At 42.8% G+C, this 14,709-nt stretch overlaps 1 protein-coding gene across 5 annotated transcripts in view; it reads right to left on the reverse strand.

Moving 5' to 3' along the window:
* Nucleotides 1-12,919, reverse strand: part of LIPH (lipase H) — a 49,041-nt gene extending 36,122 nt beyond the window's left edge. For 4 of the 5 annotated variants that reach the window (XM_008266161.5, XM_089330227.1, XM_089330229.1 and 1 more), the window contains exon 1: nucleotides 12,744-12,919. In XM_008266161.5, the coding sequence (XP_008264383.3) occupies nucleotides 12,744-12,792 (49 nt within the window). In that variant the 5' untranslated portion in view covers nucleotides 12,793-12,919. 5 annotated transcript variants of the gene reach the window in all.
* Between the last annotated feature and the right edge of the window lie 1,790 nt (nucleotides 12,920-14,709).

Genomic DNA, 14,709 nt, shown 5'->3' on the forward strand with positions numbered 1-14,709 from the left:
AGGTTTTTTATTCTTGTATCTTTCTGACACGTTTCAAATTATTTCCAAATAAAAAGCTTAAATAGAAGAAACAGGACAGGACCATATTACTGATACGTGGGGAAGGGCGAGATGAACTCCACTCTCAGGAAATGAAAATAGATAGATGCTAAAGACTTCTGCTCAAAAGGGAACAAGGGCCTGGAAAAACACTAAAGGTCAAGCAGCAAGATGAGAGAGGGGGTAGCAATGAAGGAGGGGTTTGGGGTCCTTAGGAAATTGAGACAGAGTGTTACTTTTGCAAAACTGTAGGAATGTAAGGCCTTGGTCAAGAGCCACGGTCAAATAAAAAGTAGAAGCAGACATTTAGCCTAGTAGTTAAATACCCTCCTTCTATATCAGACTACAAGGGTTCAATTCCAGCTCTGGTTCCCGCCTCCAGCTTCCTGCTAATGTAGACCCTGGGAGGCAGCCGTGATAGCCCAAGTAGTTGGGTTCCTGCCACCCACACGGGAGACCTAGATTAAGTTTCTGGCTCCTGACTCCAGCCTGGCCTAGTCTCAGCCACTGTGGGCATTTGAGAAGTGAAATAGTAGATGGTAGCTCTGTTTTTCTCTATGTCTCTGTGTCTCTCAAATAAATTTTTGAAAATTAAAAACATAATTTTTTAAGTATAAAAACTCTGATTAACATTGTTATCCAGATACAATAATATGATCACTGGGAACCTGCATTATTTCTAACTAGAAAAAAAATTTTTTTTTTTGACAGGCAGAGTGGACAGTGAGAGAGAGAGACAGAGAAAAACGTCTTCCTTTGCCATTGGTTCACCCTTCAATGGCCACCGCAGCCGGCACACTGCGGCCGGCGCACCACGCTGATCCAAAAGCAGGAGCCAGGTGCCTCTCCTGGTCTCCCATGGGGTGCAGGACCCAAGTACTTGGGCCATCCTCCACTGCACTCCAGGGCCATAGCAGAGAGCTGGCCTGGAAGAGGGACAACTGGGACAGAATCCGGCGCCCCAACCGGGACTAGAACCCAGTGTGCTGGCGCCGCAAGGCGGAGGATTAGCCTATTGAGCCGCGGTGCCGGCCTAGAAAAATTCTTTAAAAATGTGCTGTGATGCCATACCCATGCCCACCATTGCTCAATCAGTTCAGCCAAGGATCACGTGGCCATATTACTAGCTCTAATTTCTTAAAAATGAATGCATGAATAAATAAATGAATAAAAATTTTGCTTTGAGACATTCTCTCACACTTTGCTGGGCCAAAGGAGAACAGCTAAGTGGGAAGTGAACTGGAGCGACAAATAAGCCCTAGCTCCAAGCTGGAGAGGAACCTTTAGGATATTCAGGAGAGGAGACCACTTGGTCACTCTTGGGAGGAGGGGACAGACAGGGAAAACTGGTAACTTACAAGGCCCTGGGGAACATCTGTTCTGTCTTCCACCAATAGAAATTTAGGAACCATTTGGCCTGGGCTCCTATTCTCAATGAATCTACTCTTGCACACCCAGAAATTGTTCCTCCTTCATTCAGAGTCTCAGAGTAGCCTTCACCTTGGAGTAGTTCACAATCCATAATAAATTGGGTCCATTCATATATGTGTCTATTTGAAACTTCTTGTAAAAGCTCTGGTACTCAGGAGTGCATGAATTCCCCAATTTATAGAATTTGCACATATAGATAGCACAAATAACAGCTTCAAGGCTAAGAAGGCTTTCCATCCTAGAAAACAGGGGGTTAATACTGAGCCACATGGCCGGCGCCGCGGCTCACTAGGCTAATCCTCCGCCTAGCGGCGCCGGCACACCGGGTTCTAGTCCTGGTCGGGGCGCTGGATTCTGTCCCGGTTGCCCCTCTTCCAGGCCAGCTCTCTGCTGTGGCCAGGGAGTGCAGTGGAGGATGGCCCAAGTGCTTGGGCCCTGCACCCCATGGGAGACCAGGAAAAGCACCTGGCTCCTGGCTCCTGCCATCGGATCAGCGCGGTGCGCCGGCCGCAGCGCGCCGGCCGCGGCGGCCATTGGAGGGTGAACCAACGGCAAAAGGAAGACCTTTCTCTCTGTCTCTGTCTCTCACTGTCCACTCTGCCTGTCAAAAAATAAAAAATAAAAAATAAAAAAAAAAATACTGAGCCACAAACTCCCGGGTTCTTCCTTTCACTCTGTACCATCAGGGAGCATGTGTAGTGAGGCTGGCTCATGCCATAAATATTTACACCATCTGTTAGGCTTTTTCACTTCCTCTTCCTGTTCATTGCATGCTCCTGGAGAACACCCACTGAAACTTACCTGGTTACTGGTAGAGCAAGTCCCAGAGCAAATAATTGACAGTTTAATTAGTCATCTTATTGACCAGGAGGTGTCTAGGGTTGGGACTGAGCCTCTCAGGCATAGCCATAGTAAAACTAAGTTTTGTTCCTGGTTGTGCAACTGACTTCCCAAGTAGCCTGGGAAATAATGGCATCTTTCACTTGCCACCTATTTACCCAAGAGAAGAATGCTACAGAGATTAATTCCGAATGAGGTCATACCTGGGATGACAGATCCCTTTCCCAGGAAGACAACTTTCTAATTATCATGTCTGTTTGTTTTGAGCCAAATGAATAACATCAGGCCGGTATGGTATCAGAAGTCGCATAACCGAGGCCTTGGGAGGCCCAGAGGAGATCTGAGAAATGTGGGGCTGGCTGTCTTTCAGCAGCAACTGCCAAGCTTCCCATTCGTGGAATGGTGCAAGCCATCTGCCGCCTCCTCGACTTGCTTAGCCTTCACCAGAAGCCCTTAAAATGGACAGACAGTGAAGGGCAAGTAGGGCCTTGTCATTGTTCCTATTAGAACCAGTCTGACGCCACTTTTTTTTTTTTTTTTTTTTTGGACAGGCAGAGTGGACAGTGAGAGAGAGAGACAGAGAGAGAAAGGTCTTCCTTTTCTGTTGGTTCACCCCTCAATGGCTGCTGCGGCCGGTGCACCACACTGACCCGAAGCCAGGAGCCAAGTGCCTCTCCTGGTCTCCCATGTGGGTGCAGGGCCCAAGGACCTGGGCCATCCTCCACTGCACTCCCTGGCCACAGCAGAGAGCTGGGCTGGAAGAGGGGCAACCGGGACAGAATCCGGCGCCCCAACCGGGACTAGAACCCGGTGTGCCGGCGCCGCAGGCGGAGGATTAGCCTAGTGAGCCGCGGCGCTGGCCGAGAAGGCCATTTTAAATATTGAGCAACAGGCCAGCATTGCGGCACAGTGGGTTAAGCAGTCCCTTGGGATGCTCACATCCCATCTCAGAGTGCTGGTTTGAGTCCCAGCTACTCCACACTTCTGGTTCAGCTTCCTGTGAATGTGCCTGGGAAGAAGTAGATGATGGCTCAGGTAACTGGGTTCCTGCCACCTGCTTGGAGGCTCTGGATGGAGTCTGGCTCAGTCCCAGCTCTTGTGGCCATTTGGGGGTGAACCACTGGGTGGAAGATTTTCAGTCTCTTTTTTTCTCTCTCTATCCTGCTCTCTGTCATTCTGTCTTTAAAATAAATTAATCTTAAAAGAGAGAGAGAGAATCATCTATGGGGAACACAGTCAAATTGGCCAGCAGCCTTCAGCTGCCCCGTAGCATTAACACAGAAGCCGTGGCAGCCCAGGCTGAGCACTGTTGGGTTACTAGACCCGAGCCGGGCAAGCCTTCCTGCCCTATGTGGGCTTCCTCTAACCAGCACTTTTGGCTCAAGGACTCCCTACCGGTTTGGCTGAAATATTCTCAGAGCTGTGCTGAGGTCTGAGGTCTTCCTACCCAGTGCTTCCTTCCCTCTCTCCTTTCCCAGGTGCCAGACCTGCACCATGGTGGGGAGACTTTCTCTGCCTGCTCTGCTCCTTCACACCCACTCCCTCCAACTGACCTCCTGCATGTCCAATCCTGTCTTGACATCTGCTTCTCAGAATGTGCTGTACATAAGAATTAACTTCTAGAACCATCTTCCCCCAATTATAGTTTTAGTTCTATAAAGTACACATCCGTGGCTCTCCATACGTCCGTTTCCTAGGCTCCTCCCTTTGCCCCCAAGTGATGATCTCTTCCTGTCTTTTCAAGGGAGGCTTGTGGTTAACCTAAATCCTAAATTCACTCATATCTGGAAATGAATTATTTAGCCCAAATGAAGCCCTGGCCTTGCACAATATTCTTGCCTTCAGGAATTACAGATATTATTCTACTTTCTTGTATTGAATTCTACTCTAGAAAACTTTTCCTCTCATATACCACTTGCCCTTTTCCTGCCATATACCTCAAGCATTTTTCCTTATTCTTGAGTAACTTCCCCCAGCTAGGATCGAAGCTCCAGGATGATCAGTTGGCTTTTTTTTTTTTTATCTTTTTTTATCCATTGTATTCCCAGTGCCAAGCTCAGAGTTGGCATCAATAAATAATTCCTGAACAAATGAGTATCACCCTGGTAACACATTACTTAGCCATTTGGAATGATCCATATGAAGACTGAAGAGAATACATGATAGAATGTTTAAAATGGCACATGCACTGTGATCAAAAACACTATATAAAAATATGTCCTCAGGTGACAGGTATAGAAAATAACATGCAAATAAGAAATGAGTTATGCCTTCAATTTCTGATGTGCTTTGTTTAAAATCTGCCCTTCCACCACCCCAGAATTAATAGCATTTCTAATAGCACTTTGAAAAGAAAAATGTTAAATTTATCTTATCTTGGACCATGTTACAAATTAGTTTAAGCTTCTTGAAGGCAGCTGTTGTGTAGTTTTTATCTAATATTGTATCCCCAGCACCCAGCACAGGAACTTGTCTTTTCATTGGACCTAAAATTCTCAGTTTGGAGACCATGCCAACAGTAGATAGGGGTGTACAGCAAGTTTGTTAAGTGGCTTCATCCACATAATTATAGTTGTGGTTTGTGTTGGTATTTCTAAAGTGATCTACAACTTGGACATCTTTGGAAAGCAAACCTCATTTAGGTCATATTTTGTTTTGTTGAAAAGTCAAGGTTGCTCAGAGGTAGCACCAACAGAGTATGACCAAGTAATCACATAACATGTTTAACTTGTTTCTAAAGCTTAACCTTTCCCATTAGAGTTTTTTTGAAGCAGGAGAAACTTTGCCACCTTTTTTCAGACTGCTTTGAAATTCAGTGACTCTGAAATGCCCCTACCTGTTGAGAACTGGAAAAATACAACTGGAAGGGTGAGGTCTCCAAAACGCTTCGATGAGGAATCGAGACTCCAACTTAGAGTAGCTGTGATTATTGCATATTGTCAGCTCTCTGAAAATACTGACTCTCTGGCTCTTTACAGATTAAGTTTGCTAACCCTGTTTCTAATATTTTCAGCCAAACCATATTAGGATTTTGGAGAGCGTGAGTTTTGGAGTCAGACGTAGGCCTGAGGTCCAACCTCACTGCCTACTAGGTGTGTAACCTCTAGTAATGATGGCCTGAACTCTCTGGGCCTCAGTTTTGCATCTGTTCAATGACCATAACAATGCTGCATGGAGCCATACTAGAGTCCAAAGAGAAGGCGTGTACCTTATACCAGGGCACTTCAAAAAGTTCATGGGAAAATGGAATTAAAAGACAAGTTTATTTTGGTACAAAAATTTTTGAAATCCATGCATGGTTTTTTTCATAATACACATTTTCCATGAGCATTTGGAAGACCCTCATATATATGGATTTCAAAATATTTTTACCTGAGCTTTTTGATGTACTCTGTATATGCTTATCGGAATACCCTCCTGTATTTTGAACCAAATGGAAAAAGCTCATAAAACTCTACAATAAAAAAGAAGGCTATATATGTAAAGCCTTGTGCTTTTCAGCCTGCTTACACACGTCAGCTCTCATAAACTGCTAACATGCTCCCAGGAACAAGGAACTGGTGGTTGACTGGAAACAATTTTTCCCACTAAACAATAACATAGGGTTGTAAAATGAACACTAGCCTATCTTCATGAAAAATGTTGGTACTTTGTTCATCGTGGACTTACTTGCACTGATTTTGATTTTTTCCAAATAGTGCATTAAAATGTCATTTATTTTGAATACTGAACTTCTAGACTCCTCCCAGCCCCTTAAAATTTGCACCTGGTGCAAATTTATTGTGTGTTCTCATGTTTCTGAGCCTACTGCATATTAAGCGCCTATAGAGGAAAAGCAGGAAGTTAACTTTCCCAAAAAAACGATTGCCACAATCTGATCCTATACACGGAACTAACTCTATTTTTTGTGGCAGCTTCAAGTACAACAACTCTTCCAAGCACATTCATTCTGTGTTTCTTCGCTTGAAAGTTCATTTTGTATAAATGGCCCCTATAGCACTAACACAGGATTCCCTTTTCTTTGCTGTGAAAAAGAATGTTGCAAGCAAGTACCAAGGTGGACCAACTCTCCAGATGCCCTCAACTTTGCCATGAAACTCAACATTGTAATCAGAAACAAATGTGTGCACACACACTCCATTCCTTGAGATAACTTCAGGCACATTTCACATTTCAAGTATATTCATCTACTGTGTATATTCAAGTATATTCATTTACTGTGTATTCTCTTGTTGGTGAACCTATTGCACATTAGTGCCTCTGGTGGAAAAGCAGAAAACAAACTCCCACTCATCCTGGCCTTGTCAGGATTGTTTTGAGAATGAGAGATAATGTCTATTAGTTATCTAAAACATTACCTGGTACATGGTAAAATGCTAAAAAACAAACAAACAAACAAACAAACAAAAAACCTGTTAAACCTCATAGGTTTGTTAGAAAGACTAAATGTAGATGACTCAGCATACAAGTTGGTATATAACAGATACTCAACAAGTACTGATAGCTTTCCTTCCATCACTTTACTTTCCTTACCTAAAGCACAATGAATATATAGGTAACGTGTTTTTCTCCAGCCACAGCAGTGGAGCACAAGAGGCCTGGCTCTGCCCAAGAGCAAGGTTAAAAACAATGGTCCTCCGTTTTTCTCACACTAAAATAAGAGGTTGGTTCCCTGTTCCGGAGATTTAGATAATCTCCAGCATTATGTTTGCATGCAAAACTCTAGGATCCACAAGCTAACTGACTTGAAAAGAAAAGAGGCATCAACTCATGGAAACAAATTTCCAGGACAATCCTACCAAAGATAACAGCCCATGTCTAAAAAATAAGTATGGTGATAAATTAGAATTTCTTTCAATTTTAATTAGAAGACCCCAAAATAATCATATTTTAGAAATTAAAATGCAAGTCAGATAAGTGTTTTTCACTTTTATATCAAACACTTTTTTTTTTTTTTTTTTGGACAGGCAGAGTTAGACAGTGAAAGAGAGAAAGAGAAAGGTCTTCCTTTCGTTGGTTCACCCCCCCCAAAATGGCCACTACCTCCTGTTCTCCCATGTGGGTGCTGGGCCCAAGCACTTCGGCCATCCTCCACTGCCTTCCCGGGCCACAGCAGAGAGCTGGACTGGAAGAGGAGTAACCGGGACAGAATCCAGTGCCCCAGCTGGGACTGAACCCGGGGTTCCAGCACCGCAGGTGGAGGATTAGCCTAGTGAGCCGCGGCGCCGGCCTATGTCAAACACTTTCTTAAAAAATTATTTATTTATTTGAAAGGCAAAGAGAGAGAGAGAGAAAGAGAGAGGTCTGCTGGTTCATTCTTCAAATGCTTCCAATAGCCAGGGCTGAGGCCAGACTGAAGCCAGAAGCCCAGAATTTCATCCAGATCTCTCCTGTGGGTGGCAGAGACCCAAGTACTTGAGCCACCATCTACTGCCTCCCAGATGTGCATTAGCAAGAAGTTGGATCGGAAGCAGAATAGCCAGGACTCAGACTAGGCACGACAATATGCGATGCAGGTGGCCCAAGTAGGGACTAACCACTGCACCACTCACCTGCTCCAAGCACTTTTTGTTGTTGATGTTGTTACTGATTAAGTACCCTTTAGTGAACAAATATGGGTCCACATGCTACAACAAGGACGAGACTTGAAAACATGGTAAGTAAAGAAACCAGTCACACAAGACCACATATTATATGGTTCTATTCTTATGCAATGTCCAGAATAGGGAAATCTATAGAGATTAAAAGCAGGTTAGCACTAGTTTAGGACTGGGGTGGTAAGAGGTGGAATATGATGGCTAAAGGGAACCAGTTGCCTTTTTCGAGGTCATAAAAATACTCTAAAATTGGTGATGGTTGCACTTATCTGTGAATCTACTAGAAGTTATTGAGTTGTACACTTTAAATGGGTGAATTGTATGGTATGTGAATTATTTCCCAATAAAGCTGTTTAAAGTGACATGCTACCTTGAAGCTACATGAAATTGTCCAGGCCGTCTCGGTGTGACACTCAGGCTCTGGTTTTTTAGCCTCTCCCTGCTTTTGGAGGCAGGGATTTTATTCCCCACATTTCTAATTGGGAGAAAACCTCTTTATAAAGAGAGGAGACTCCTCCCCGTTCACATCCAAAGAGGTGCCTGTAAGTAGAAACGATAGCATTGCAGAGAGAAATAACGCACAGATGAAACAATTGTGTGGACAAGAGATGAGAAAGTTCTCACTTTCATCTTCAGAATGGCGGATGGACTTACTGTTACAAAGGAAGCTACCAGCTGATAACACTCCCATGCTTCCCTTCCACCCTCAGCCCACTCCCCTCCAAACCCAACTGACGGACGTGAAATGCCACTTGCCTTGGCCTTGATGCATAGCAGCCAGTCAGGAAGTAGGACGGCCATGGTCCTGACTCACACTTGATTCAGGTTTTGAGCTCTGAGGCACACTCAAGCTATCATTTCTCTCCACCCTCAAACCTGACACACATGTATGCTCATAACTTCTTTGGAACAGAACTTCACAGCGAAGTGGGCTGACTTGATGTTGCCTGAAAATATTTACTGGATTCAGATCAAGATTAAGAGATACAGTTTCAAGTATTCTGCCTGCTCAGGAATGCACGTGACTCATTATCTGGGAGACAAGGGTACTGCTTGGGGACTGCTGGAGCCCAAATAGGTACAAGAATTCCTACTTGAACACACTCCAGTGTGTATCAGAAAACACCGTCAAGACCCAAGAAAGAAAAGTCTAAAGGGATTTCCAGGTTTCAGGCCAGAAATTGCCTTGGGGGTACTAGAAAAGAAGTTAGATGCCTAATTTGAAGAGAGGTCAGAGAGAAAGGTGACATATCCTGGTCGTGAAATTCTATGCAAGCTTTTAAATCTGAAAAATAATTCCGCTTATATTCTTTGTGTGTGAAGGACCCTACTGAATTTGGCATTGTTTCCTAAGCCACCAGATTGTGAAAGGATTAACAGCTGGCCAGGGCCAGAGCTGATGGAATAGTTCTTGTTTCTCTCTTACTCTGGGCCAGGTCAGGCAGGGTGCCAGTGAGGGCTCGGTACTGGGCCAGAAGGAGGTTGGATGGCAGGTACCAAAATGCATGTGGGGGGAATGAGTTCTGGTGGCCCACAGCACAGGGGTGACCGTGGCACATACTAACCCATTACATGTTCTGTGAAAACCAGGAGAGAAGAGCTCCATGGCTCCCAACATGAATGGTAAGGACATGGAAATGCTAATGGCTCTGATTTTATCAGTACATATCGCATACATATATTGAAATATCGCACTACTCTATATATATGTTATGATTATTACAGGTTAAACAAAAAGTAAGAAAAATTATGTTGGAATCAGGAAGAAAAACAAAGATGCAGATGGGCAGAGGTGCTGTTGGTTGGCGGAACATCTGCTTTTTAACCACCATCTGTACTTCTTCAGGATGCAACTGAGAAAACAAAGGGGATGCCAGCTTTGCACACTCTCACCTCTTCATCATGTGCACAAACATGCACCTTCACACCCCTCACTCACCTTTGCCTCCGTGTTGGAGAAAGATGAGTCAGACACGCATGGGCACAGTCATAAATCATTCCAGAGCATTTCCAAGATCAGAGACAAGAATCTCTAGGTTTTGGTACTACCGTAGTCCCCCCGTTAACTCTTTCTGTGGTTTCAGTTATCCTTGGACAACCGAAATCCAAAAATATGGTACAGTAAGATGAGATATTTTGCAAATGGGAAAGACCACACTCACAAAACATTGATTACTGTAGAATGCCTTTTATAACTATTCTATTATTTTAATTGCTCATCGTTGTGCCTAATTTATAAATTAACCTTTATCATAGGTGTGTATTTATAGGGAAAACACAGTATGTACAGGGTTTGGTACTACCCACAGTTTTGGGCGTCTGAGAGATGCCTTGGATGGAATTGAGTCAGGCACTGGGCGGGGAGGGAGACTACAGTAAGCTGTTTTCTCTGGGAAATATCTACCTAACCTGATACAGTTATCCAAGATCAAAACGTGAGAGCAGAAAAACTTTTTTAAATAATTATTTTTATTTATTTTATTTTATTTATTTATTTGACAGGTAGAGTTATAGACAGTGAGAAAGAGAGAGACAGAGAAAAAGGTCTTCCTTCCATTGGTTCACTCCCCAAATGGTCGCAAAAAATCCTTATGACAAAGGCCTTAATTTAGAACAATAATGTATCAACCGGTATTTTTTGGACAACCTGCAGCTGAAAAACATTGTTAAAAAAAATGCAGATTCCAGGATCTAACTCAGGACTCACCGAGACTGGATATTTGTGGATAAGAGTCGCTGCATTTTTACCATTCCCCCCACCCCTGCTAGCCATTGCTTAGTTCACTGGTAACATTATGGCAAACATTCCAAACATGACTTCACAGAGATTAGGATAACAAAACAAAGATCTCTGAAAGTAAAGGACTTCTGCCCTTGGATTTCTGAAGGCCACCTTAACACTTGCTAATTTGGAGACAGGAAGCCAAAGAAGAAGGAAATAAAATGTCAATGTATTTGCCTTCAATCAGGTGTTTATTATTCAACACACTGCCCCCATGAAAGTTCCAAGTTCGTGGTTTTGTAGGTAATGGGAAATCTAGATTTGATTTATAGCTATAATTATGTTTTTTCCTCCCAGCTACGTAAGTTTCTTGCTGTGTTTCTCCACTTGGATTATATCATGTGGCAGTAACAATATTCTAGAATCATTTAAAACCAGACTTTAGGGACGGGCATTGTGGCTAAGCAGGTTAAGCAGCCAGCATCCCATATGAGCAGCAGTTGGATCCTAGCTACTTCAGCTCCCTGATAATGCACCTGGGAAGGCAGCAGAAGGTGGCCCCTGTACCTTGGCTCCTACCGCTCACAAGGGCGATCCAAGAGCTCCAGGCTCCAGGCTTCCCGCCTGGCCCAGCCCAGGCCTTTTCAACCATTTAAAGAGTGAACCAGCAAATAGAGGATATCTCTGTTTCTATCCCTGCAACTCTGCCTTTCAAATGAATAAATAAACCTTAAAAAACAAACAAACAAGATTTTACTTATAAGGAGATTTTCAGTTAAAAAAAAAAAAAAGCTAGTCCCACCCCAAAATAAATTGCCTTTATTCCAACTACCTGAATAGAGAGATAATGGGAGACAGAAAATGCCCAGCAACCAGCATCAGGATTTTGTGTAGGATTGGTCCCTACCCTATTAAGATAACCTCTCAGTTTGTGCTCAGTATTTAAATTTGAGTGATAAGAAACATATTTTAAAATACTGAGTTCTCATTTTAAAGTACCAGCTTAAGTATAATTTTAACTCACTGATAAATCAACTTCAAAAACATATTTTAAAAAATTTATTTGTAGCTTAAAATCCTAATATACTTAATTTTTTTATTTCCCTTCTAAACTTCATTTACTGACATATATATCTGATTTTAATGTAGTTGTAATCATGGTTTACCTGTGAGTACAAATTTGAACTCTATTTTTTTCTACCTTGTATTATTGTAAAAGTACATTTATGGATAGCACCAGAATTATTTTAAACTTTTTAAAAATTAAGTTGGTAATGCTGTATTTTAACCATCCCTGTATGTGGAGACATTCCTGTTGTATCTAGTTCCAGTGTATTATAAGTAACATGCCCTTATCTCTGTGTGTGCGGCTTCTTTCTTTTTAAAGTTTAGAGTAAATTTCCAGCAGTGGCTTAACAAGCTCAAAAGGCATTAATGTTTTTCTGAGTCCTATAATAACAGATTTCCTCCTTGCCTTTCACAAAAATAACAATTTTCACAACCACAACTTACGAGAAAAAGTCCTGGGTTCCTAAAAAGACTGTGAAGTATTTTTTTTAAATTTCATTTTGATACCTTACTATGAACACTAGTGTCTTAATTTTAATTTCTTCATTATGATTATTGATTTTAAGTTTCTAATATGCCAGGCACCATTCTAAAAGGTTTATGGAAGTAAAATTATGTTTTTCTGTAAGAATAATTTAAATAAACCTTCAAGATATGAATGTATGAAAACTTGCCCTCTCTGTATTAGACATCATAAAGTAAATTTTTAAATTTTACAAAAGTAAGTGATCCCACTTCATGGATGTAGAAAAGCCCAGAAAAACTTCTCTGAAAGAAAATAACACTATTCTAGATATTTCAGCATATTTAATTTTTATGCCTAAGAAGTTAACTCAAATAAATCATTGCTTCTTTTACTAAGAAACACTTTTTTCAGGATTAGACAGTTCATTTAACCCACATTTTCTTTCCTTAAAATGACTGTGTGGAACTTTAAAGTCTACTGAAAGGAACGGGGGTGGGGGGGATGGGGGATGAAAAAAAATACAAGATGACAATACTACTACTTAAAAAAATTTAAGAAAGTCATGCAATAAATGACGTACCTGATCTCACCAAGCACAGCAAACTGATGAACAAATAAAATCTCAGCATATGGAAACTGGAGAGAATACTTGTCACAGTCACTGGAACGATTCCTTCGCGCGGAGCTTTAGGTTTCCCCTGGTTCTGCTCTCGGCGAGCTCAGATAACTAATCCAGAGGTGCGGTGACAACAGGAAGTTCCAAGGGACAGCTTGCGGGCGGGTCCCACCCCTTTCAGGATCTTTGGCTCCTCCTCTTTTCAATAAAAGTTCAGGTACTTTCTACCTGACACAATTTTATGCATATCTGAATATTGTAATTTGTATTTGCAGAATGACGAGTTCAAAATAGTTTCATTCTTTGTGGGCGGTTTATTAGTCGTTTGGCTTGGTGTGTTGAAATCCAGTGTGATTTGAGACCTTCCCACCACCCCCCTTGTTCTTGTGAATGAAATAACAAATCTAGTTAGTATTCTGTTGGCTTGTATATACAAACCTACCTTTAATGTTAATTCACACACCACATTCATTCCTCATAAAGCAGTCTTTACTGAGGATATTTCATTATGTCAAATTATATATTTGTCAACATATATCTATGCTTCAGATTAAACTTTTTTTTTTGTATTAGCACTTTTGCTTCTTCCTATGCAGAGTTACAATTTCTCTGTTGTTTTTTTTTTTTTTAGTGCCTACTTTTTTTCTTTATTTATTTGTTAGACACAGAGAAAGATATATTGTCCATTCTCTGTCTGATTCATTCCCCACAAGCTGTTAACAGACAGGGCTGGGCCAGGCTGAAGCCAGGAGCCAGGAACTCTATCTGGGTCTCCTGTGGGGGTAGCAAAGGACCCAAGTACTTGAGCCATCATCTGCTGCCTCCCAGGGTGTGCATGAGAAGGAAAGTGGATCAGAAACAGAGCCAGGACCCAGATACTTCTGATCTGGGTTGTGGGCATCCCAAGCAGCAGCATAACTGGGCTCCATCTGCTTCTGCTGTGCCAAATTACCTGCCCCTCTAATAATTTTTTTTAAAGAAGAGTAAATGCAAAAAGTTAAAACCAAAACTAAGCTGGAATCTAATCATCTGGTAATAGAAGCAACCAAAGCTATGTGCCTCAGCTACAGAATAATTTAATTCCCTTTCTGGTAGAAGCACTTGCAACATTTATTCAGGTTTCTGATGGTCCAGTGAGCTTAAAAAGAAATTAATAGGGCTGGCTTCATTGCTTAGTGAGTAAAACTGCCACGTGGGACACCAGTGTCCCACACTGACACTGGTTCTTGTCCCTGTTGCTCAACTTCTGATCCAGCTCCCTGTTAATCGCCAGGGACAAGCAGTGAAAGATGGCCCAAGTGCTTGGGCCCCTGCACCCAAGTGGGAGACCCAGGTGAAGCTCCTGGCTTTGACCTGGCCCAGCCCTGGCCTTTGTGGCCATCTAGGGGGTGAACCAGTGGATAGAAGATCTCTTTCTCTCTCTCTCTCTCTCTCTCTCTCTCTCTCTCTCTCTCTCTCTTCCACTCCCTCCCATAACTCTGACTTTCAAATAAATAAATAAATGTAAAAAAAAAAAAAGCACAATTTTTTTTGACAAGCAGAGTGGACAGTGAGAGAAAGAGACAGAGAGAAAGGTCTTCCTTTGCCGTTGGTTCACCCTCCAATGGCCGCCGTGGCCGGCACACTGCGGCCGGCGCATTGCGCTGATCCGAAGCCAGGAGCCAGGTGAAAAAGCACAGTTTAAGAATACATTTTGCCGGCGCCGCGGCTCACTAGGCTAATCCTCCGCCTAGCGGCGCCGGCACACCGGGTTCTAGTCCCGGTCGGGGCGCCGGATTCTGTCCCGATTGCCCCTCTTCCAGGCCAGCTCTCTGCTGTGGCCAGGGAGTGCAGTGGAGGATGCCCCAAGTGCTTGGGCCCTGCACCCCATGGGAGACCAGGAAAAGCTCCTGGCTCCTGCCATCGGATCAGCGCGGTGCGCCGGCCGCAG

The sequence above is a fragment of the Oryctolagus cuniculus genome, chromosome 4 (genome assembly GCF_051225735.1).
Source record: "Oryctolagus cuniculus isolate XC-2025 breed Fujian yellow rabbit chromosome 4, ASM5122573v1, whole genome shotgun sequence".
In the NCBI taxonomy this organism is placed as follows: domain Eukaryota; kingdom Metazoa; phylum Chordata; class Mammalia; order Lagomorpha; family Leporidae; genus Oryctolagus; species Oryctolagus cuniculus.